General features: G+C 34.2%; 1 protein-coding gene across 1 annotated transcript; it reads right to left on the minus strand.

Annotated features, from left to right (window-relative positions):
* Positions 1 to 3,055: 3,055 nt before the first annotated feature.
* Positions 3,056 to 4,897, minus strand: LOC134856216 (uncharacterized). Its single transcript, XM_063872558.1, has 3 exons — positions 4,543 to 4,897; positions 4,090 to 4,272; positions 3,056 to 3,766 (listed from the first exon to the last, which is right to left on the minus strand). The coding sequence occupies exons 1-3, from the start codon at positions 4,667 to 4,669 to the stop codon at positions 3,111 to 3,113; spliced, it is 966 nt and encodes a 321-aa protein (XP_063728628.1). The 5' UTR covers positions 4,670 to 4,897; the 3' UTR covers positions 3,056 to 3,110.
* Positions 4,898 to 27,236: the final 22,339 nt, after the last annotated feature.

Below are 27,236 nucleotides of genomic sequence, written 5' to 3' on the forward strand. Positions count from 1 at the left end.
AAGAGAAAAACGAAACAAAAACAGAAAACTTTTTTCTAAAATCATAAATTTAGATGAACCAATTACAATAAATGAAGCAGTAAACTTTACCCCCAAAACAGCATTAAATTGATCTATGAACTCTTTTCCCATATGCAGTAAATATTCTTAAAATGAAATAAATTGATAATTTCAACCCCCCCAAATGAAGCCGTGAAATTAATAATTTCAAAGTAGTAAATTAATAAAAATTGCCCTATAAAATTAAAGCAGTACTAACCTTTTCAAAGACGCTTCTTTGTAGTTTTAAATTTTCACTCGCCCATAAATTCTATCCAAATTCGCATTGCTCGCCCACAAAGATTTGTTTAAAATAGTGAATTTACCTTTTAACTTTCACTGATAATAACTTTAACCAGTTTTAACATTTCAAACTTTCCTTTAACCCGGTTGGAAAGGAATTATGTAATAATCCAAACTAACCAACGCAAGCTTACTAAACACCATAAACTACAACCTAACAGCATGACTAAGAAAAGAAAACGCACGGTACCCAAACCTGATTAAAACAAGCTTACAACTGGATATATTATTCTCTCAAAAATAACCGAACTAAAGAAGAACGCTTTTGCGATAAAAATTAATACAAGATCATAACTAAAAACAGAATTAACAAAGATTTGTATATGTAAATGATACAATGCAGTATATAGATTACATACAGCCCAAAGACGAGCAGCAAGGAATTTGACAACCCAATCACACTCCAACTACGGAATAGCAAAATACACCCGATATGCTACCTACAGTCACTGCACTCGACGGATTAAAGTACGACTTGGCATCGCAGCAAAGGAAACCCATTGCGACAGAACAATTGCCATCTCGATGTTCAAGTATACGTACAGATCCAAGTCACCAGGCAGTGCATCCAGTGTCGAACTAAACGACACTCTCGAATGTGATTGGACCATTCCTATTCTCTAAATCAACTAGTACCAGAAAAAAGAGTATGCTCGCAACCTCTAAAGAAAAATCACCATCATCCATCCTACACTACAATAAGAACATTGATAAACTAAAACTCTCTAAACCCCGGATGGGTGGAACCAGATCTAAACTAGTATTTATCATTGGCTATTATTATGATATTTTATCTCTATAAAATATTAAATACTAACCAATCATACTCCATCAAACTAACAACTCACTTATTTGTAAGTGTTGAAACTACTTGTAGCTTCAACACCAGAGCAATTTGAATTAAACTTACAATACAGTTGTTCTCATTCTGGAACTAACTCGCATAAGCCAGTATACTCTAGATCTATTGAGCCTAGCAGAGACTAGTTAAACACCCTGAGAATAGTATATATAACAGTAAGATTAGGATCGGTATTAGACTAAAAAGTTGCACGAATCTATCCGGCGGAAAATAAGATAGCGTGACGAGCAGACGGTGTACCCTATCCGAAATTACTCTATGAGTTAGAGATCCATCCTAACTCACACTGCTGGGGCAAGGGGTGGGGTGCAAACCTTGTGGGTTGGTGTTGTGGGGGGGGGGGGGGGGGGGGGGTGGTGGAAGGGGGGGGGGATGGTGGAAGGGGGGAATCATTTTACGACGCGGTGTAGGTTTAGAAATCAAGTAGGCCGTGCAGTCAGATCAATTTGCAATTTTTTGCATTACGCATCTGATAAATTCAGAAAACAGGAAACAAAAAATTGATTTCCCAATCTATTGGTTTTAATTTTAAAGAAATGGAGTATATTAAATCAATGAATTATAATCGTGTTTATCCATTTCCTTGTCTGAGGGTGACATGAGATTTGATAATATTGGCTGCATTTTAGACCATAAAAATCCATAATAATTGATTTTTTTTTCTAATTAGATGTGGAGTGGTTGCGTATCGTGCAAAAAAAACTTTACAAGACAAAAATTCGTCCCAATGGGTTTTGTATAGTTCTGTGTAAGCTTCAAATTGAGGCAGATGATACCGCAACTGTTCGTGATTGGCTGCTAGCTAAAATAGTTTTGTTCAGAGTAATTTTTCAACAATTTTTTGGCTATCATTGTCATCTCCTAATTGTGAGAAAGCAATAAAAAGAGTTTGATGATAGCGCAAACAATCCAAATCGTGTGGCTAAATGGTTTCCAGAAGATTTGTGATAAGCTCGATTTAGGACTGTTTTGAAAAATATAGCCGACGATTTTTTCTACAATGTTTAATTTCAAATTTTTTTATATTTGATTTTTTAAGGTTTCCTCGTATACGGAAGCAATGAATGACTTCCATTATAAAGTAGCTTCTAAAATTGACATTTAATGTTTGAAACAATGAGCTTTTTCGCTTTATTTTTTTTCTCTAATATTCTCTACCCGTACTGAATTTTTGAGGTAAAATCAGATCTGGTCACTGTAAAAGCTTGAGTTTTTCAGGACTGCTACAGATCTGAAGCATGTCTATTTTATGCATGCGCATATCTTGACACAAACCTGCCGCAGACCTGATAATTTCTGAAAAGCTGTAAGAGTTTGGATTTAAAACGTTGTTTATTTGTTGTAACATAAATCAGAAGCTGTTTTAGGCGGCAAATAAATAATTTCAAAAAAGATCGAAATTCAACAACAAATTAAATTTTTGGAAATTAGAAAAGTTTTCGATATCTGTTTGTTGTAATGAAATGTAAAAATATTTCAACATCATCTATGGTGTTTTGATTCGCTCACTTTTTAAACATTTGTTTGCTCTGATGGGTCTATGAGTCAGAATCAAAAGCATGTATGATCAGATCTGATTCAAAGCTGAGCACCTCTGATTCAGATCTGATCACTTCTATGGGAAAGTTTTTTTACAAAGTCTAAAAGCTTGCACGCAAGCTCAGGACTGGTTTTTATATGTTCAGACCTTCTGGGTACCTATTAAATGACGAAAAGGTGAACTAAGGTGATTTTGCATGAAAAGATTGCTACGGATAAGTTTTAATTCGAGAATTAACTAATGCAAGGCGGGCAATACGCAGCGCATGTAAAATTAAATCATCAATCTTATAAGAGTTATGATTTGAAATTTTTCAAGCAAAAGTTGGTTCAAAATATTGAAATAGTTTTCAATCAGTATTTATAGTTACTGCATTAACTGCCGTTTGAACGCTGCAACACGTTCTTTCTTGACTATATCAACGTAGTACTCTATAGGTTTCTTCGGAACCGCCACTTGATGCGTTTTGGTCTCGTTGCGAGACCGTTCGTGGTAAATAGTCTCTTGCTCTGTGTAGTTTTCATAAACTACATATTGTTTCTTTCTCCCAATCCATTTTCCCACTTCGCCATCCCATTTATCTTTTATAACCGGTCTCTGCTTAGTGACATTTCTAACTTCTGGTTCCAAATAAGGAACCTGGATTGTATAGCTTTTCGTCTCGTATTGTGTTGGTTCGGCGTTTCGTCGTCTATTTGCTTCGGTGTTTATCTCGTTTTTCAGCGCCTGAAGAGTTGTGAGCTCGTACTTTTTCACAGTTCCAATTTTGGTTATCAAGTTATTTACCTGGGCTGTTAACTTATTGGGATCCAGGCTTTTCCAGACACCTGAGTCTGGCTCAACGTGACTATTTTCCCAGAAAACAGCCGGCACTTTCAGATCGGAGCAAATCTGTTGCAGATTTCGTGTTCTGGCTTCGCTTTGGGGTTCTTTTGTCAACACGACAATGCACGACTGCGTTACTTGTGGTCCGAATGTTTGAGTCAGGGTTGCCAAGTTTCGCCGCATTGTTATCGCTTCACCTATGAGAAACACAGAACGATTACAGAACTTGAAAGATGTTAATGGCGCCAACTGAATTCTCTGAAACAGATTGTCCTATTTTATATCGCGCTATTGGTTTCGATGCTGAGCAACATAGTATGATCAGTTGTTAAGTTTAAATGGTATGTCGATTCTGTTTTCTGCTTTTTGGTACAATAAGTCATCCAAAAACCTTAATAAAATGTGAACAATTATTCGACGCATGTCGACAAAAGTCGAGAAAAAAATATTCAATAAAGATTTGAGAAAAAGTGTTTTCTAGCTATGAAATATGTTTAAAATTGTCAAAATTCAAACTCACTTCGGAGACTTTCGAAGACAAGGAATGCATCCACAGCAGTGGTGAGTGAAGTGCTCAGATGGTACTCCAACTTAGTCCTGATCTCCTTGTTGGACAGTCGCAACTGTGAGTCATTCATGCCCGGAGTGTCGTAGATGTTCAGAGTCTTCCCTCCGCTCAACTGCGTCGTACACTCCGACACTTCTGAACATAGCCAGAAAAACTTAAGCTAATGCTGGTAGATTTTTTGCCCCCCCCCCCCCTCCACCCAGCCTATTAAAATATATAGCCATGTCACCGTGGGGTTTTTGATAAGCCTTAAGATTTAAGCGCTAAAAGAAATTTTTCAATCAGTTTTCAAGCGTTCAAATTACTGGCTTGAAAATTAACCAATTTTTTCCTGCATGAATTGGAAACTTTTTGCTCCCCCTCCCCCCCCCCCCTCTCCGCAAAAATAGTGCTAACAAAGCACACCAATAGTGGTGGACTCTCCATTGTCGCCTCCGACTCGTTTCCAGTCGCGCCTGTTGGCAATCGTGTTCACGAACGAAGTCTTGCCCACCCTCGTATCTCCAATCAGCATCACGTTCAACTCGACCATTATAGCTTTGTTTATTTCCTCACTGAGATAAGTTAGGAACCAAAATTAATTCTTCCTTATCTATGAAAAACAGAAACTATTTATTAGTTATGCTTTTTTTCAAATTTTTATTTGAATTGTTTGGTGATTGGTATAAATTAAACCCCAACAACTGAAGTTTCAGCGATGAAAAGCAAAAATGAATAGCTTTAACATCCAAAAGTGTAATTGATGTAAAACACATGTATTCAGTTCACTGACGCAAGTAATGCTTCTGTAATATTTGTAGAAACAACATCACAAGCGACATACTAGAGCAACTCATTTAGTTCAAAGTACAAGCGTGACGTACAAGGTTTATTACGAGTTTGTCATAACCGTAGGATTATGAATAAGAATCCAGTAATGGCCCATATTCTATCAGCTTCCGAAACTTTCTGCTTATTCGCTGTGCGATCTTCTTGTTTTAAGAGTTCCGAAGCTATCGTCAATTGGTATTTTTGATGGTCCTTTAATAATGATCTTGCAAACACGACACACACTATATCAAATATCTTCTGACGTCAAATTTGGAACTGCAAATAAAATATGTCGTACAAATAACAAGAATGTTGCTGCAGTGTTGTTCGAAGAAATGCTGCAAATAACTAGTTTTGCAACAGAATAAAGACTGAAGAAACCTATTCGAACCAGCTGCTAAAGTCATTAAGTTCACAAAACAAAATCATTATAAATTTATACGAAGATTTCAGGGTCTTTTCTGTTGTACGGCCCAAAGCTAGAAAAAAAAGAAGAGCATCTGTTCCAGATTAAAATAAAAAAATATATTTCTCCTTTTCCTTAGTTTACACCAGCTGCGGAATAATGGGGGGGGGGGGGGGTGCGGGTTGAGGGGTGCGGGGGGAGGTTATCGGATGCCCCTCCTTCTCAGAGATTCGACCCCCTGTCGACCCAAGGGGGCCCCCTGGTACTATTTTGAAATATCCATCATTTGTCCTGTTTTTTCCAAATATTACCTGCGGCGCAAAATTTTTTGTAAAAATGGGTCTTTTTAGTGAATTGGGGAGCTCAACAAATCAATTTGGTCGACCTAAAAAAAACGTCGACAAAATTTTCAATTTTTTTTCCGAAAAATCGCCGCCTTCGAGAAAACCCTAGATCTGCCCCTGATTTACACAATCATTTATAATCGTGTTTCTAGTTTTCCTTAATTTAAACCAACAATGTTCAATCACTGTTTTTTGTTTTTTTTTGAAATTCTGACTATCATTCCTAAATAGATTCAATTTGGAACCAGAAACTATATTTGTTATTTGGTTATAAATCGAATATTTTATCTCTATAAAATATTTATTATTAACCAATCACAATCCATCTAACTAACAACCTACTTATTTGTAAGTGCTGAAATTACTTGTAATTTCAGCACCAGAGATATTTGAATTTAATTTAGAAATTAATTACCTGTCCAAGAGAACTTTAGCAATCGCAATAAGCCAGTATACTCTAGATCTATTGAGCCTAGCAGAAACTAGTTAAACACCCTGCGACTAGTAGATATAAGAGTAAGATTAGGATCGGTATTAGACTAAGAAGTTGCACGAATCTATCCGACCGAAAATAAGATAGCGTGACGAGCAGACGATGTACCCTATCTAAAATTACTCTATGAATTAGACATTAAAACATAACTCATCTGGTGCGACCATAAGTCTCGATCAAGACCTTAAAAAACAAATTAGTTAAGAACTAACAGATAGATTAAAATTAGACAAAAATATTATCAAAAATGTTACATGATCATAATCTAATTGAAATGTCTCTACGACTCAATAGATCAGAACCTCGATACCGCACAATAATAGAACTACCAAGCATTGGAAGAAGACCTCGGACAATAGACGATCTAGGACTACGAAAGAACTTACCATTAAATTTCATGGTCGTACGGCAAAAGCCAGACCAAACTTTTATATTTAGGATTTTATTAACAAGGAATTTGATTTTCATTTGAAAACATAGATACCTTGAAGAAAAATCTTCAATGAATATTACAGGCGCTAAATCCTTTTTACTATTGTACAATAGCGATTTATAAAAACATCTCAAGTCGTTCCCTCTAAATCTGCAGTAAAATTGAAAAACTTATCTGAAAAATTTTATTAAAAGAAAAAATAAAAATAAGTTGAAATGATCATTAATTATTAGTATACAGAAATCATCCTGGCATCCCCCGCTTCATCACCTAAACATAATAGCAATCATTTAAACCACTAATATCATCAAACACTAAAATTTTTATCAAACAAATTTAAGTTTTCGTTAAAACCTTATCTAAATTTTTATCTTTCTTTCATCTCAATTTATTCAATCTTAAACTAGATCATCAGGGCTTCCCTTGGATCTCCATTAAAAATTATTTTAAAACCTTTTTATATCATTAAGCATTAAATACTGATCATCAAGGCCTATCCTTGGATCAAAAGAACAATTTTGTTCTCCCCCACCCAATAATAAAGTGTCTAACGACCTCAAACGTCGATTCACAACCCAACACTTTTTAAAGACCCAGGACTAATAGAAATTTTTCAATCACACTAACCATTCAAATTAAGCTAAACAGTGAAGAACTTCGTTATTCATCCTTCACTTAATCTCCCCTCTTACCTGACCCAAGCTAAACCTTAAATCTTAGTAAGTATTAAAATAGTATCTAACGAACTACCTGTGTTCTAATTATACCTGAACATTGTGGATCGATTTACTATTCTCCAACCCTTGAACACAATCACTACCCTTAAGTAAGATTAAGTAAGTTAACACCTTAACTTAGAATAGCCACGAGAAAGTAAAAATCATTCTTCGGAAACGATATATACTTTTCTCTCCAACCCTACATAACAGACCAAAGTTAGGCTGACCAAAAAAATTGTAGGGAATAACAGTCTAGGATTTTAAAATCACTAATAACAACCTTGCACCTTTCATCCTAAACATTATGTCATTAAACAATTTAGGAAATAAACAAACAATCGTACTACACAATTGTAACATAAATAACGAAAACTACGATCTTGTAATTACACCGCATAAACAAACAATCGGATATATTCGCACAAAACGCAAACAATAAAAAGAAAAATTTTAAGTAAGCAAAGACAAATTACACGAAAAAGATTTTCAAAGCGTAGAAACGCAGTCTCTGAATCAGAAGTCAGCGATTTAGATGCACTCTACAAACTAAAAAATACAGTAAATAAAAACCACCCATATCAAGATCATTTATACTTTTCTGATTCAGAAGCTACATCACATTCATCAAAACAAGGAGAAAGAAGAATAAAAAGGATATACAAAAATAAACCAGTGCGTTTATACAGTTGGAACCAATCAATCAGACAGATTGAACATTACGCACTGACAGTCATTAAACGAAAAAATGAGTCAAAGCCCAAGTGACGAAAGTCCAGACGAAGACTCTGTCTTCCCATTTATCATCATTTCACTCACTGAAGACAGAGGACAAGCACAGTTTTGTCATAATCTAATCGCAAATAAATTTGAACAAGGAATTAGCCCATGTAAAGCTGAATTCCCAGAAATGAAAATCAAAAGACAAATTGTCGATCATTACATAAAAACAATATGTAACTTAACACAACAATATGGAATTTACACCATAGCACTTAGTACAACAAGAAATTTTCATGGCAAATATGTTATCCAAACAGATGATGTCGATATAGAATTTTCAAAATATTTACAAAATACATTAAAAACATACAACTTCAAAACTCACAGAGAGCAAATTCAATTTTCATTAACGATATTTTGCAAAATTATATAATTATTTATCTATACTAGAAAAAACAGAAACCGAAAGCACATCACCGGTTCAAACATCAAGACACACAAATGTAAGAAATGAAATTGCTGCAATCTCAGCATTTTTAAACACAATCCGTGAAAATTTTTCAAATAACGAACTTTCACCAAATGTTAAACACGATTTACAAAAAATCTTAGCATGGTTTATAATTGACTATTTTACCCACAATATAGGTTTAATTGCACAAGCAAGAAAAAATTTTAGACCCCAAAGTACAAATGATTACACTATCATTGCCGAACAATCAGATTACGTTTGGGACCCTGAATGGTCTCATCCTTTTTTTTCTGAATATTCCAATAGATATCTCAAGTCAAGCAAATAGTACAATAACTATTCACAAAGATTATATAAAAGTAATTCCACTAACAATAGATGCAACACCTTTAAACTATAATTCATTTTTACCTGATAAAAGACAAAATAATATTTTAAATTCAACTCTTGTACAACAAGAAAACTTATATGGAACTCGAAATCTTACACAACAAGTTATTCAAACACCATCACACTTTATAAATGAAGAAATAGTTGAAACAATTGTAACAACTACACAACAAAATATTTCACCAATACATCTAAGCCTTACAACGCCAAAACCAAAGACTTCAATGTTACCCCAAGTAGCTTTGCAATCTACAGTTAAGCCCTCGGTTGCTCCAAAATATTCACATATGGACTACCAAACATTTAGACCAATGACGAAACCACCACAAAAACAAAGAATATTCACCAGAAGTAATTTTTCAGAACACAATTATAACTATGTAAATAGATCGCAAACATCTAAACCTCCTCCTACAAATCAGCGTAATCGTTCATTTTCACAACGACAAAATCCCCAACAGCACACATCAATTTTCGTAAATTTTAATGATAACCCACGTATTCCACCAGACCTAAGTGAAAACTATCCATTTTTTCAACAGAATAAACATAATAAAAAACCTTACCGATATAAACAAAAAACACCTTACTATACACCTAATTATCATTCATCAGATGATGACGAATTTCATTAACAAAACCATCAACAAAATTTTCAAAACCAAAGACCTCAGTCTTATCACGTAAATCAACCATATGATTTTGAAACATATACACGAACAACACATGCGACAACCTAGATCAAATTACGAACCTCAAAACAATCATTTTTATTCACAAAATCCAGTAAATACTGATTATTATCAACCAACGCAAATGCAAAACGAAATACCACTACCATATTATTTGCAACAACATGAGATAACAAAAAACCAACTGACAAATTTTTCACAAAAGCCAAATGCCGCAGAATCACTACAAATGACTATGAGTCCATACCTCATGGGTGGATCATCAATAACATCAAGTAAACCACTAATGGTATTCACAGGCACAGACCCTGAATATTCTGTAGAAGACTATTTAAATGCAGTCAGAGCAAATTTAATTTTAAATATCGGACCTGAACCACTTACTACACCACTCCATCAAAAATGGATACATAGACGCATAGCGTTAATCGAAACAACACTTGATGGCGCAGCTCAGAAATGGTTTTCAGTTTTACCAATAGATATAAAAACAAATTGGAAAAGATTTACATAAGAAATTTCCAAAATGTTTGATTCTGAAAGAAATAAACAACACCAAAGAGTTTTATGCAGCGAAATTCGCAGACTACCAAACGAAACAATTAAACAATTCGCAGTAAGAATCAAAACACTAGTTCGAAAAGCATATTGACTAAACACTCATGATTATAAAAACACGAAAATGTCAGAAGTTTTAATGATGACTCTAACACCACAATTAAGAAAAATAGCTATAAAAAAGAGAGCATCACATCCCTCATCAATTCGAGAACCAGATTTAGATTTCAGAAAACTAGTTGACAAACTAGAACAAGCAGAAATCACAATGAAGCTCGAAGAAACAGAAAATCTTAAACTACAATACGTTAATAGAATCGAAACAAATACCACACAAATAAACAATATACACGATTCAGATGTAGACCTAACTGAAAAAAATCACTGAAATTTCGAACATATATGAGAAAAATCCCAATTTCAAAGGTAAACCATCTTTTAAGAAATGGTTTAGTTTTTTTCGACGATACGGACATAGCATTGCCGAATGTAGACAAAAACAACAAGATAACCAAAATAAACCACAAAATTACAAAGAGCTAAAAAAATTCCTCTACCAATACATGAAAAAGGATCAAAATTTACCAAACAAAAATATACATAGTAATAACAGCTCTGGTAAACCACTCCTAAATAAATCAAATTACTCAAGAAACCAATCACCCTATAACTCTAATTATAGAGGTAGATCACCAGAACAACGAAATTCACGAAATTTCTCACAAAGTAGATATAGTCGATCAAATAGCCAAAATAACCAGTATAGAAACAACTGTTCACGATCAAATTCAAAGAGAACAGAAATTTTTGATACCAGTTCCCATTCAAATTCTAGGAATAGACACTATTCAAATGATAGATCACGTAATTCATCATACAATAGAAACAAAAACTACTCAAATAACAGAACTTGAAAGTATTCAAATAACAGAAACCAACGTTACCAAAAAAATAGATCAAGAAACAATTCCTACAAAAGATCTAATTATCAAAGGAACAATAACAATTACTATAATAGGTCACGAAACAACTCACAAAATAGGAATTCCAACTGTAACAATCAAAGAAATTATTCTCAATCCCCTTATCGAAACAACAATCGTTACCCTGATTCCCAACACAAACATAGAAAAAACACACCGAAACATCAGCGACAAATTAATCAGGTACAAACAACTGAAGAAACAACTTCAGATCTCCCTGGTATTGACAACACAGAAAGTACTGAACTACAATTAAACCGCATCAATTGTGAATCAACAGACAGCAAAAGTGATACAAAATAACACTATCTCAGTTAATATGATCACAGTTGAAAACGACTACGAACCCAATATATACGAACAACGCTTTAGTTCACACATTAACGAAAATCAATCAGAACTTCTTCAAGACTACTATACTAGACCCATAAGAAACGATGTATCAATTGAGCAAAATGTAAACGAAATAAATACAGTAGTCAATAACGAAAACAGCGCTCAAGTGCAAATCACATTTACCAAAATATACAAAAAGAACAGCCAAGAGAAAAAGTTTGGACAAACCCATTTCTCTTAGAGAGCCCAAAAAATAAAGAATTTCAACCACCCGATCTTGAAATGGTTTTTTTAATTGATTCAGGAGCAGAATCAAATATTATTAACATCCCTACTTGGAATGAAACCAAATCATTACACCCAATCCTAACACCTATAAAGACCGCCAGTAAAATAGCAACAGCACAAGGATCAACATTAGTAAATTACAGAAAAATCCAGTTTTTCCTTGTCCCCACTAGAATAATGGAACAAAATAAAATACTAAATAAACTATTTAAACAAACATTTCACATTACGGACATAAAACACAATATCATTGGCATACCATTTATAACCAAGTATATTCCCACAATAAACATTTTGAATAGCAAACTTCATATAAAAGATAATTACACAAGGACAAAAAACATTTCCTTAACATTCTTTCAAAGATTAAACAAACAACCACCATTTTTCTCCAAATTTTACCCTATTTACAGTGAGGAACGAAAATACCTGAAACCACTATCAGGAAATGTATATAACTTTTCAATCAAAAAAGTCCATCAGAACGATAAGGACCAAAACAAACAAAATCTTTTTATGTCAGACCTTGAAATTAAACCCATCCATAAACTTTTTCGAATCACAATTTCATCCATAAAATACATGAAACATTCAAATTCAGATATTATTTCTTTACACGTATACAACAATTCACCATACCAGATAACACTACCCTTAGGATTCTTAGGATACTCTGAAACAAATGATACAACTTCACCCACAAATGAAGAAGCATATCGAGTCAATAATATACTACAATTACTAGATATATGTCAATCAACAATTCTTGATGAAGAATTATCAATAAACAACATAATAAACAACGAAAAAAGAAACACTGACTACTTCACAAAAACACCATATTTTAAACCAATATTTAAAATATCACATTATAGGGAAGAACAACAAAAGTTTCTAACAATGTTTAATTTTCAACATTCCCAAATAACACAAAAAGAATTCGATAAATTAGCCGAACTGTTATTGAAATTTCCAACAGTTTATGCAACATAAAAATTCGATGTTGGGAAATTTAGTTCACAACTACATCTTCCTTTAAAACCTGACGCAGTTTTCAAAAAACAAAGAGCAAGTAAAGTACCGATTCATTTACAAGATAAAGTAAACAGACTACTTGACATTTTAGAACAATTTGAAATTATTTCACCAGTAAACAAAGAAGAACATCCAAAAGGTAACACCTTTATCAACCCAGTTATCATCTTAGCTAAAGGAGAATCCTTAAAAATTGTTCTAGATGCTAGATACCTCAATTCACTAATTGATGAAACTAAATGTAATTGGCCCATTGAACCTATTCAAGTAATTCTAACAAAAATAAATGGTAAATACTTCACAACCGCAGATATGAATAGTGCGTACAATCAAATGCCACTAGATGAACAGTCACGACGATTACCACAATTCGTTATTGGAAATCAACAATACGCATTTAATAGATTTTTCTATGGTATTCCCATAGGACCAGCTGTTTTTTCAGCTTTTATGAGTAAAATTTTTAGACCACTTATACTCAAGAAACATGCAATCACATACCTAGATGATGTTTTCATGCAGTCACAAACGAAAGACGAAATGTTTATAATTTTAGAACAATATATTCAAATGCTCAAAAATGAAAAAATGAAAGCAGCCCCAGACAAATCACAGTTTTTCCTAACACGCGTAAAATTTCTTGGCCACATTATCGAAAGTAACACTATAACTCCTTTTAAATCACGAATACACGCGATTCAGAAACTTCAACCACCCACAAATAAAAAGAAAATCCAAGAATTCCTTGGAATGTTAAACTTCCTAAGTAAATATGTATACAAAATGCAATTACACGTAAGACCTTTCTATAACATCCTTAGACAACAAAACAACTAAGAATGGACCACCGAACATCAAACAAGATTCGAAGAAACAAAAAAATTGTTAACAGAACAAATATCAAACACAATCCTGGATCCAAATCAACCATTTTATGCAATGTGTGATGCTTCAAACTTTGGCATCGGCGCAGCATTACTACAATCACACAGTGGAACAAACAAAATGAATCTTATATTAGCAAATTCTCGCTTATTTACACAAGCTGAACTACGACTCTCTATTCTCATGCGAGAATGCACAGCTATAATATACACACTTACCGAATATGAATTTCTAATACTTGGATCTAAACATCCAACAGTTCTATTTACAGATCATAAACCTATTGTATTTCTTTTTACACAGAAGTCAAACCCAAACCATAGAGTTTATAGATTTCAATTAGTTTTAATGAATTTTCCAAACTTACATATAGTTTAAACAGCAGGAAAAAATATTGCACTACCAGATACATTAAGTAGAAATACAACACCTGAACTACTTACACGAAAAACTACAGTTGAAATACCACAAAACATTAAATTCTATCTTGCAAAAAATGAAACATCACCCAGATTGGAATGCAAATAAGCAGTAAAAACTGATATAGATCAGTCACCAATAATTAACTTACAACATTTCCCACTCTTTTTAGATTGTCAAAATAACCACTATGAAGTAGATCTATTAGGAACATCCACATTTAAACCAATTCCTTATTCACATTGGATAAAAAAAAATACTCAACAAAAAACAATCAAACAACAACCACACAAAAAAGACACCTTTCTATTGATAGAAAAATAAAATTTAATTGATAAAATAAATTTATCAGGACCACCAATAAATAATTCAAAATACACGATAAATCAAGTTTTTGATCTTCATGACCCACTCGACACAATTCCTTTATCAAAATTAGAAGTCGAAAATATTTTTCTACCACCAACAAAAAAAATTACACTACAGTTATTACAAAAATATCAAAACTTTGATCCCGTAATTCGCCAACTCAAATCATGGCACAAGTATAAAACAAAACCAACAAAAGCTGATACAACAATATTAGGAAACAAAACACTCCTCCGATACTTTCGGAAATACAATAATACAACTATTAATGAAATCACAGACCTTTTAGAATATCAAACTTCCGATTCTAAAGTACCCTGTCTCCCCATCAGCATGATGCTGATAGCATTTGACATATCCCATACACGACATATCCCAGACGCTCAGGATCAGAAAAGACGTATTCAAGTTTTACACAAAATTTTTACTTCCCAAATGCACCAATTTGGATTAAATTATTATGCAAAGATTGCATAATATGTCAATGAAATAAGCCTTATCCAAATCAAAAACAAATAGCATTGAAACAAGATTTTAAAGGACAAAAGTCTATATTTCAACCAAAAAATTTCATTCGACACAAAAGGACCAATTTCACCATCCTCCGAAGGAAATTCTTATATTATGGTAATTGTTGATGCATTTACCCACTACGTAGCACTCAACCCAGTACCAAATTGTAATGCTTAAATACGCATACACAACACTTTACGAACATTGGATAACTAAATTCGGACTAACTGAAATACTAGTCACAGATAATGGAACAGAATTTATTAACAACGAAATCATCACATTATGCCACCTATATAATATCAAACATAAACCACGTTCATCTCATGCACCTTGGACAAATGGATTAGTCGAAGGTACGAACCTTTCACTACGAGAATACCTCAGATGCATCATTAATAGAATCTGATGCACAGTTACGAAAAACAATCATGTTTACAGCAAACGCTCATAAAAATGCGCAAGGTTATTGTCAACCCAACAAGGATTCAATTTGTTATAACCTACTGTTACACACACATGATAAAGACCACTTTCATCATCCACAAATTTTGAAATTAGCTTTCGGTACACATACCGAATGGATCTTAAAAAGAGATCAAAAAACACAATGGAATCTACCAAAAAGCAACCAAGAAATTGTTACAAAGACAAAATATAAATAACCAAATTAATTCACGTTTCATGCCAGCCACAGACTTAAAAATTGGAACATTTGTTTTAATACCTAATTTTATTACACAAAAAGGAATATCCAAAAAAATACAACCTCTTCGAAAAAAACCATACCAAATAATTGATAAACCTACTGAAGTAACATACAAACTTACTGACTCCAGCAAGAAAGAAATAATACAACACCGTAACAACCTTTTACCTTATTATCCCAAGGAGTACGCACTTCGCGAATTAACTCAATTATATTATTTCACAGGTTTACATATAGTTCAAAATAACTCACAAATAGTACAAAATCAACATGTTAATACTACCAAAAATACAGAAACAATTCAACAGCAGAATATAGACCCTCAAAGATCAAACACACCAGAACCAAAAGTACCTCAAAAAGAAAGGAAATACAAAAAATTAACAGAAAAAATTTTATCACAAGATCAACAACAAAAATCCGAACATAGAGAATCATCACGTCTTAGAATTCAACCACGGAAAAACTATAAAACATTGATCCCACAATCTAAAATATTAAAGAAAATTGAATTTCAAAAATAACTTTAATTTTAAAGTCAATAATTTGTACACCTCTAAATCATTTTGAACTTTCACATTTTCAAGATAACATGCTGAATCATACGCAACAATTCTAGTTCAAATTCTCCAATAGGAATCACTCAAATCCGTCACCTTCAATATCTCTAACACAAACCTACTAGCCGATAGATAGTAATCTCCAGGCATATCTATAACTATAACTTTACAACCTCCAGGTCAAAAATAAGCAACTTGCTAAAACTTGACAACTAAAGTAATCACCACCATAATATTACAACCCTCCCCTATCTAATAACGCAAAGATCAACAATATTTTTCCAACTTAGACCTCAAAAACCTTCCAACCAAAAATGGCAAATTAGCCTAAAGAAAAAAAGGACCACGTCTTAGAAGTCAACCAGGAAAAAACTATAAAACATTTATCCCACAATCTAAAAAATCAAAGAAAGTTGAATTTCAGAAACAACCTTGATTTAAGATTAATGTAAGCATTCTTTTTATTCACTTTAAACCTTCACATTTCTGTAAAAACATGCTGAAAATGACCTCGATTTATTTTAGTTCAAATTCAGCCAATAGAAATTGTTCAAATTGTTACCTTTCTCTCTCTAACACAAACTTATTTAGCCGATAGAAATCAATCTCCAGGCATATCTATAATTATAACTTTACAATCTCCAGGTCAAAAAAAAGGAACTCGCTAAATTCTTGACAACTAAAATAAACACTAGTTCAATATTATAACCCTCCCCTATCAAATTATGCAAAAATCAACAATATTTTCCCAATCCAGACCTCAAAAGTCCTTCAACCAAAAATGGCAAATTAGCCTAAAGTAAAAAAAGTCCCATGATCATTTGGCCTAAAGTACAAATATTTCAAAGATACCCCCACTTATCCATCAAATGAAAACAATACTATGAAGAGCTCCCGAACACCAATAAAATAGCCCTCAACAAGTTTTGCTTAAACTCCACCCACTTGTCAAAAAATCAATAAATTATCCGACCACACTTGAATTTTGTTTCAAAATTTTTTTAAAAGATTCGACAAAAAAATCACTTTGTGAATGCTTCTTTCCATAACAGTTGATCACATAAAACAAAAACTTCTGAACCTCTTCACAAACGTTTTTAATCTATTTCAATTTTTGATATACTTTTTCATTGAAACTTTTGAATTCATAATAATAACTTCTATAATTTTTTGCAATCTTTTTTAAATTTGCAATTCCCTATTTGAAATATATCTCCAACTCTCTCAAATCCTTGACCACATCTACAGGTACGAATACGTATAATCTATCTAAAGGATACGAACTATTTTCAGTCGAACAGATAATTTTCTTTTATTCATAATTTTCCTCAAATTTTTAATCTCCCTCATCATGACAATGTGCAAATGTATAAAAGAGGCAATAGTCACCTTTGCCCCAGCAACCATCCTCCTAATACTCTTTATTGAAGAATATTATAATAAACACAAATTTTCCAGAAAAAATTAAAATTCAGATAACTTTCCAAAATTGCTAATCAACCACCACCAAACCAGCCCCCACCAACCACATCCCATGAAAGTCCAATAACGCCAACAACAAAAAAAATTCCCAAACATCAACACGCATTTCTTTTCAAGACAATCCATACACCTTTGAAGAACGACACGCACGCTTATCAGAACCACTAGAACCAGTTCATCGACAAACATCTTTAAGTGAACCAACATACAACTAATACCCCAAATTGCAACAAGACCTCAACCGAGTTAGACATATTAGCCAAAATCAAAATAGATCTGAGATACATAGACAAATTATACATCCACGAAGAAATAGAAATTTTCAAACCCCCAGAGTTCATTTTGATATACCTCAATCACCAACACCAACTACCTCAGAACTCTCAAGCAGTACACTACCAGAAATTCCCACACTTCTTTCTCAACATAGGATCTCAAATATACCCTCAGACTACCTAGGTTCAACCCCCACATCACAACAAATCCGAGAAAACCCTTTTAATCCCCCAGACACCACAGAAAGACCACCATATTGGACAACACACTCATATACACCAGGTGAACCGAACATAGTAAATGAACCAATAGATATTTCTTTTGATACAACACTATCATCATTACCAGAAACACTCTCACTTCCATCAACACCATCAATAAGCCAAGTCTCACCAACACTTTTACCTTTAAATTTTCCAAACAACCTCGACGCTAGATACCGAGAGCAATCATCGACAAATATCCCTTTACGATTAGATTGGAATACTTTCGTAGCACCTCCCCCACTACTTGGACAACATCACGAAAGTAACCGATTCCATAGTTGGGCACTTAATGAATTACAATATAGACAAGATATCCACGAACATAACATTCAAATACTTCAACAAAACAGTCTCCAATTAAAGTTTGAAATCACAGTCAAACTTAATAGAATTGTTCAACACCCTTTTCCCCTAAGTCCACCAAACATAACAGCTCCATCACTACCTCCTCCATTTATAACAACTGAAGTAATATAAAAATACGATAGATATCATACACATGGATATTTTGAAGATATTTACGTTTCAACACATTCTTTTTCTATTTTTTTCCGAAGAACATACAAATCCATCCCCTCGTACATGACCTCAGGATTTATTAGTAACATACTATGATTGTGAAGAAAACGAACAAAAAACACTACACAAATACGCTATAAACCAAGTAACACAATGCGAATCAGAACCACAAGCTATAGAAAGCACAAATGTAAAAGCAACACTATACTCAAAAGCCCGATCAACAACACTAACAGAATACAAGTTTACAGCGACATTTTCCGAAAAGAAAGTATATTGCTCACAAGTCTCAAACGGAAATAAAAACCGACTAGATCACGAATCTTTCTTTCAGAGTAATATAGAAAGATTACTACATCAGGATTGTAAGAATGATTTTAGACAATTAAACTTAACACAAAACGACGAAACGAATAAAAAACTTGTAAATTGTCAAGTTTTCCCAGACTCAACACATCAAGCAGAACTTGAAAAACACCAAGGTCACATTAGACTAGACAGAAATTTCCCCTTTCATGGAACACACGGAAGACTGACATCCGATCTACATGATAAACACTGGATACCACACATAGGTATCAATGATCCCTCAAAATGCAAAGCAGATACAAAAAATAAAGGATATCAAGAAATAATATTTTTCGATTGAAAAATACAACTTGAAAAAAAAAAACTAACACGAGATTTAAAAGACGACACAATCCTTTACCAAGGCTTTAGACTTCCTTGCAAAAATGACCAAGGATATTGCGACCCTACAACACGCACACAAGTAACCATAGTATGGTTTCTTGAAGAAACCTGCACAGTTTTCCAAGTCGCGAAAATACACGCTAGAATGATTAAGTTTCACAAAAATATTTTATTGAATCAATACCTTTTGAAAAAGTAAACGCAATTGAAAGATTATTAACTAACTTTAGAAACATCCATAAAATAGAAAAAAAATTGACACGTTTTCAAATATTTCACGAAACAGAATTTGCATGTAAATACAAAACGTGACCACCGGAAAAACAAAATTTGACCCCTATGCAACACATCACCTAATAAACGAAGATACATCTTACATCCCAGTGAACCTCCGCAAAAACACAGGAAATCCTGGTGGAAGACTAGAACCATACGACAGTGAAAGCACACGTTTACAAGAACTATCAATAATGAACAATACCTTTTTTGGCGCAATCCATTATGATGATCATTTAGATATGAAATTAGACTACACAATTAGGTGAATTTTCCAAGAAATGTCACTTTCTGAATTAGAAACACTCCATCAGCTATGCGAATTAGAAAGAACACAAATTCTACAGTCACTCGCATTAGCAGTACTCAAAATACCATACGCAGGATATTTGTTATCCGGAAATAGATCAAATTTCCTTGACTATGAAGGAAACATTTTATTGTTTTATACTTGCACCAAAAAAGTATCACCACTATATGTTTTTGAAGACAAACGTTGTTACAAAAGAATAACCAAATTCTACAAAAATAAAGTACTTTTTGTTGATACACTTTCAAGACGAACATATTTTTGGAATACCGCAGTCCCATGTGGATCAGGAAATAGCCACAACGGCGTATAATTAAACCCTGACGAAGATAAATACTATCTACTCACACCATACCCTACACTCATGCAGCCACTAAAAATGTTTTCACCAGAAAGCATTCGAGCTATTGCTCGCAACCCAAATATCGATTTACAACCAATCGATATATATTCTAAATCCGATATACAACATCACATTAGAACACAACAGTTTAAAGAACTACTAACACAAATGGACACTATACAACGACAATCAATAGACCAAAATTTACGAAAACTCGCAGAAAAAGCAGGACTTTCAGATATTTACGCACAAGATTACAGCAGATATTTTAAAAACATCAAAGATTACATATATTCAAACGGTGAAAAATATCGACCGCAAGATATATCACCAATCAACATCTTTAGTTTTGTAAATTTGAAAAACGAAATTTTAGCTTTTCTAGGACGGCCATATTAAATCTTAGAAAGATTGAATATCTTATACGCAATGTTTCATTTTATTGGATTTCTTTTCTCATTACTAAAAGGAATCTATAACACATGCGCAATACATACACAAGTAAATAGACAAGCCAGCGTAGCACGCATAATATTTGCAGGATTTTTTGGAATATTCTCATCATCAATAAATAAAATCCTCCTAGATGCACAAATTGAAGAATACAATACAAAACTATCAACAAATCCCAACACATACGATGACTCAAATAATAATACAAACGCATTACCTACGGCACCCCATTTGCCAAATAATCATCCAGTATCTTTAGTCTCACGAAATTTTCGAAACTTAGCAATCACAAACCCCCTAATCTTAAAACCCAGCCACATACAAAGCCCCATCCAACACATACTGACTCAACAACCCTCAATTGACGATACATACGAACAAATCATTGAACAGCCCCATACCACCACTTTTCAGTCTCAAAATAATCATTTTTTTAGCCCACGATGAGCAGACAAGTTGGATCACTCCTCCGATCAAACTCCCACCCTGCCAACCTCCAAAATCTACTCCTTATTATCCCACTTTTTGCTTTTCCGCCACCTGATTCACCACAAACTAACACTTCATCCGGCATGAATTCTGACACTCACTCAGATATCACAATTTATACAACAATATCACAATTCAATAAGTCTGATATTGAAACCCCCGACGAATTTGCCGATTCAGAACCATCCCCTTCTACACATACCCCGACCAGCTCAACAACCTTCTCAAAACCTCCTTTCCGACCTATACAATCCCATAGCCAACATACATCTCCCTACACTCCTTCTCAAAAAACCCCAGCATACTCCCCATTCAATAATGAACGCTCCACCAACAACTCCCCTGATAATATCCAACATTCCGAAGAACTAGATAATTTCATAACACTCCAACAACAATCGTTATCTCCCCACACCCTCACTATTGACCAGTTATCATCAACAATAACATCATCAAATCCACCATCACTCACACCAATTTCAGATTATACTCCATCATTAGCTCATTCATCCACTTCCACAGAATCATTCAACAGTACTAACCGTGCTTATAGAACTTTTAAACGTAAATTCCCCAATCACCCATTGACCGCCCGAGAATATAACAATCATCCAGATCACACCAATAGTACGAATTTTCTTCAGATAACCCTACCTTTATTTCCCCAATATACACTAAATCAATCTGATTTTAACCCTGAACCACGTCAATTTGTAGATGAACATGTAATAATACCCACACTTCATTGGACCGTTTATTATAATTTCACTAACCCCCTTACGCTGCCACTCTATAACACCTTTATCGATATTGAAAGGAATAAAGACGAATTATTCAGATTAACCACAGCACTCACTCCACGACAATTTACATACGTAGGATAAAAAAAAATTACTAAAAACAATCACTGCACACCGCGCTAACGACTACTCAATTGAATACTACGATCATAACATCATCAGATCTAATCAAGACCAATTTCTTGATGACGATAAGTTTGCAAATCCACAAATCACATAAATTTTTTTTATTAAATCATCATACATATTCACACTTAACATACTAGATAAAAAGCATGATCACATTATTTCAGAAGCACTATCAGACATCCAAGCATATAAATAATTTCACGAAAAACTTCAAACATTTTTACTAACCTTTCACTTCATGACACCAACAGAACGCGATTTGCACTGCTCACACGACATCATGTTGAGAACTAAGCAAACCCATACTTATACTTACTATCGCTTTATCCAAAATCATTTTCATTCACACACACCATCACGACAACCTCACCACAGACTTCAGTTCATTAATTCCAAATACAGCTCACCATTTTTTCTAAACTTCACGTATTGCATTAAAATACTAACTTCCAAGGCATCCTCCGGAATTATAATCCCATCACTCGAACGTATATTTTTTGTCCCCTCAGGAATACCTTCAATGACGAAGAATCCCGAACTCTGATCATTCCGCATGAATATATTCAACCCATAGAAGTACCCATTTTAGAATTCATCCATAATACTAAATATAATCATAGAATTTATAATCTAATCCAGAACACACCTCATGAATTTGCAGTAGGCACCGAAGAACTAAAAACCATTAAAGCACTGCAATTACTTTGGCCACTGTTGCAAACTAAAAGCATAATACGCATACTAGCAAAACTACTAACTACCTCAGACGCTATTCACGACATTTTCGCACACGGCTTTTTCCCAGATGGCTAAAGGTATTTATGAACTTAATAATTTTCAAACCAAGAAATTCAAAATTGAACTAACCATTTTATTCAGTAATTTGTATTCTCTTTAGCCTTCGCATCACAATCACCTTCAAAACAAGAAAAGACAAATAAAAATATAAACTCTGTTTTCCAGTTTAAACTCTATTAAACCAACAGCACTAAATGATGCAATAAAGTTAATTCAAAGTAGTAAAATCATTTCTAAACTATTCCCCCAAATGTAGTAAATTTAAAATACGATGAAAATCAATTACCTTTAAACCCCAAAAACAGTAAATTTTCACCTTAAAAGCACTAAATTCATACAAATGAAATGCAGTACTAACCTTTTCTATAACTTCTGTTTAAACGCACAGAATATCTATCCACAATCGCACAACTCTAACACACGATAACAAGTTTCAAACTTTCCTTTAACCCGGTTGGAAAGGAATTATATACTAAACCAAACTAATCAACGCAGCTTACTAAACACCAAAAATCATAAAAAAACAGCATGACTAAGAAAAGAAAACCAACGGTACCCAAACCGGATTAACCCAGTTTAAAACTGGATAATTTATTCTTTTGAAGACTATTATAAAGTCTAAAAAAGAAACAATTAAACACCAAAAAGTCGCAAGACAAATCCAAACCACAAACAATTTGATTTTTGAGAAAAGGACACAACCAACGAAACAAAAGAAAACAAAAAATAATATAACACAAAAGTAAACACAAAACATGACCCCTTAAAAACCCAGCACGAAATCATACTCCCCTTCCTGGCCGAACCCACCAGAGAGGACGTCCTGAGCATGCTCTATAGCCGGCCTAACCCACCTTGCTACATCCACGCTTTGTGACCACATCACTATTTTTGATAAGAGGTACTCAAGTGCGAGTAACTCTTAAAAATAACTGAACTAAAACTAAAACGCTTATGCGAAAACAATTAATTAAAATCATAACTAAAAAATAAGAGCTAACAAAATTTTATAAAATGTAAATTATAATATGCAGTACATAGATCACGAACAACCACAAGAACGAGCATCCAAAGATTTAGAGTACGACTTGACTTCGCAGAAAAGGACTTCATTGAATCAGACCAATGACCATCTCGATGTTCAAGTACACGTACAGATCCGAGTTACAAGGCATCCACTCCAAACACGATCTTCACGCCATTCCCAAACCAGATCGAAACACAGTTCTCCACAACCAATCAAGAACAGACGATCATAGCAAACCAACATCAAATCAGACTGATTTCATTGACAGTCATAGTCTTTGTCACACGATAACTAACAACTTCCTATCGATGACTCCAGCTTCTTTGAGCCTTCCTCTTCAAGAACAAAACAGGAAATGATGCTCGCCAAACAACAACAACCAACATCCATCCTTCATTACAGATAGAAGATCTAAGATTCAAAACTCTGTAAACCTCGGATGGGTGGAACCAGATATAAACTACATTTATTATTTGGTTATAAATCGAATATTTTATCTCTATAAAATATTTAACATTAACCAATCACAATCCATCTAACTAACAACCCACTTATTTGTAAGTGCTGAAATTACTTGTAATTTCAGCACCAGAGAGATTTGAATTTAACTTGGAAATTAGTTACCTCTCCAAGAGAACTTTAGCAATCGCAATAAGCCAGTACACTCTAGATCTATTGAGCCTAGCAGAGACTAGTTAAACACCCTGAGACTAGTAGATACAAGAGTAAGAGTAGGATCGGTATTAGACTAAGAAGTTGCATGAATCTATCCGGCCGAAAATAAGATAGCGTGACGAGCAGACGGTGTACCCTATCCGAAATTACTCTATGAGTTAAACCTTAAAACATAACTCAAATTGCTGAAATAGTAAAACGACGAAACTCGGCCCTATAACAGAAACGACCCGATTTGCAAGCTTTTTTTTGATGAAAAGGCTAATTTTTGAGTGTCGTCATCAGCAGCGGCAGATAATTAAAACTCAAGGCCTTTTCTGTTATTCCTCCCACCTCGTATAGTAAAATAATCACAAAGGCTACCGAGCGTTTGGAGATACTTTACTCAAGAAATCAATATCTCACTATTTTTGAATCGGTATATTAATTGAGATGATATGACCGATTGGTTTTCGAAACACCAGAGTTGCACATCATACTTTGACAAAAAAACAATGTAGAGTGTTTTCAAAAAGTTAAGAGTGGCTTTTTCGAGGTGCTACCCAAAAGGAGGTTCCATGGATAACAATCAATTATAATGGACTTTCATTGTCTGTCTCCATGAAAATCTAAAATAATCTACTGAAAAGGATAAATAATCGTTTATAAAGAGTATAATGGATTATAATGGATTAAAAAGAGTTTTTTATAAACTCGAAAACAAATATTCTAAACTTGAACGGTGCAATCGCTAAATTTTGTTAACAATTTTGCTACAGCAAAAAAATATATATATTTTCAATTGTCGTTTTTCTACTTGTCTCCCACTCCCCCTAAACTTTTCACACTAACTCCCACTATACTTCCTTTCTCACCATTTACCCCTTACATTTACCGTAAACGCGTGACCCCTTACCCCCACCCCCACCCCAATATTTACGCACACACACACACACACACACACACACACACACACCCTTAACAACCCCTCCCCACCTTAAAGATCTCCCCCTTCCCCCAAAAAAAGACTTAAGGGGGAAGTGTGAGTGTGGTGGTATGGCAGTTGAGGGGGAAGGTGGGCGGGGAATGTAGGTGGGCGGAGGTTTGTAGGTGGGTGGGGCGGAGGGTATGTAGGGGGTAGGTGAGGGAGAGGGGTAATTTTTTGCTTTTTGGGTGTTGAAATTGAGCAAACCAGGGTTCCAAGTGTGAGGTATATGGTTTTGCAATTTTAAATAAAATATGATAACTTTTAGAAATCGAGTAGGTTGTGAGTAATGCAGTAAAACAAAACTGCAAGTTTTGCAGAAAACTTGGAACAAAATTATAGAGGTTATAATCCATGATAACCCAACTTTTTTCGATCACAGGGATGAGATGATACTTTATAAGTGCGCTTAGGGGCGGACGCTTACTCCTCTTTTCAGGGATTCAACCCCTTCACCAACCAAATGTTTTCTTTCGGTATTTTTTGACTTCCATTTTCGACCGACCAACTCTTAAAGTTTTTTAAAGGCGCCTTCCGCGCGGAGGTGGAACTAAACGGGTTCGGTTTTTTGGGTCAGCCCGATTTCTGGTCAAATTCGGGCCTCGTTTGTTAAATGGAATACATATCTTTCGGGCCGCTAGGTTTGTAAAATTTTGCTATCTTGCTACAGAAAACGTGCAAACACCGGGAATTGATCCTGCGACCACTGCTTTACTGATTAAACGTTTTAGCCTTAAACTACTGAGTCTTGCTGTTAACTGAACTTTTTCCTTGCATATATATATATATTCACTGACGTATGAACTGCTCCCTTAAAAGTACAGCAAATAAAAGAACAAAAGAACAGTCTGCTGCAATTTTGGAAATAACATTACTGGCGATTTCCAGTCTTAAGTGAAGTCGCTCGGTCAATTTTTGGTACTCGAACCTCAACCGATCACTCAGAGCGAGATTTAGCATGCGATCAAACATTGACTAATAGACGATCATCTCTCGCGGCCGACACAGGGGAAGGTCTTCAAGTAATGTATTCTGCTGCCAAGCACCGGAACATAAAATGAAGTTGCTGATTGATAATTGGGAAAAATTGCTATTCCGTTGTTGAAATGGAAAGCTTTTTTTTGTACAAAGAAAGAAAACTTTCGGGCAAATTCTGGTAAACGTTTTCCGACGTTAATTTATCGGGCCTGTCTTTTTAACCAACGGGTTTGGGCGCGGTTCGGGCCCCAAAATGTAGGCTCGATTCACTACTGCTTCGGCGCCAATATAAACTTATTTTGAAGGAGAGTGCACGCCGAAGAGAAACGGGAATATTTGGTCAAACATCTCCAAAAAAGTCTAAAAACGGCACTTTCAGACAATTTTTTTTTTACGTTTGGTCAAAATAAAGTATTTATAGTGATTAAGGAGTGCTCAAAAAAGCATTTTGGTCAAGTTAAAAGATCAAAAAAATTCGACATCCCC

This window comes from Symsagittifera roscoffensis, unplaced genomic scaffold (genome assembly GCF_963678635.1).
Source record: "Symsagittifera roscoffensis unplaced genomic scaffold, txSymRosc1.1 SCAFFOLD_428, whole genome shotgun sequence".
Taxonomy (NCBI): Eukaryota; Metazoa; Xenacoelomorpha; order Acoela; family Convolutidae; genus Symsagittifera; species Symsagittifera roscoffensis.

Bases quoted from the DNA above. Each gene is read 5' to 3' on its own strand.
- LOC134856216 (XM_063872558.1), bottom strand. From the start codon at position 4,669: ATGGTCGAGTTGAACGTGATGCTGATTGGAGATACGAGGGTGGGCAAG. The intron at 4,273-4,542 runs GTGTGCTTTGTT...GGCTATGTTCAG, and splicing joins TGGAGAGTCCACCACTATTG to AAGTGTCGGAGTGTACGACG. The intron at 3,767-4,089 runs GTGAGTTTGAAT...TGTTTCTCATAG, and splicing joins TGTCTTCGAAAGTCTCCGAA to GTGAAGCGATAACAATGCGG.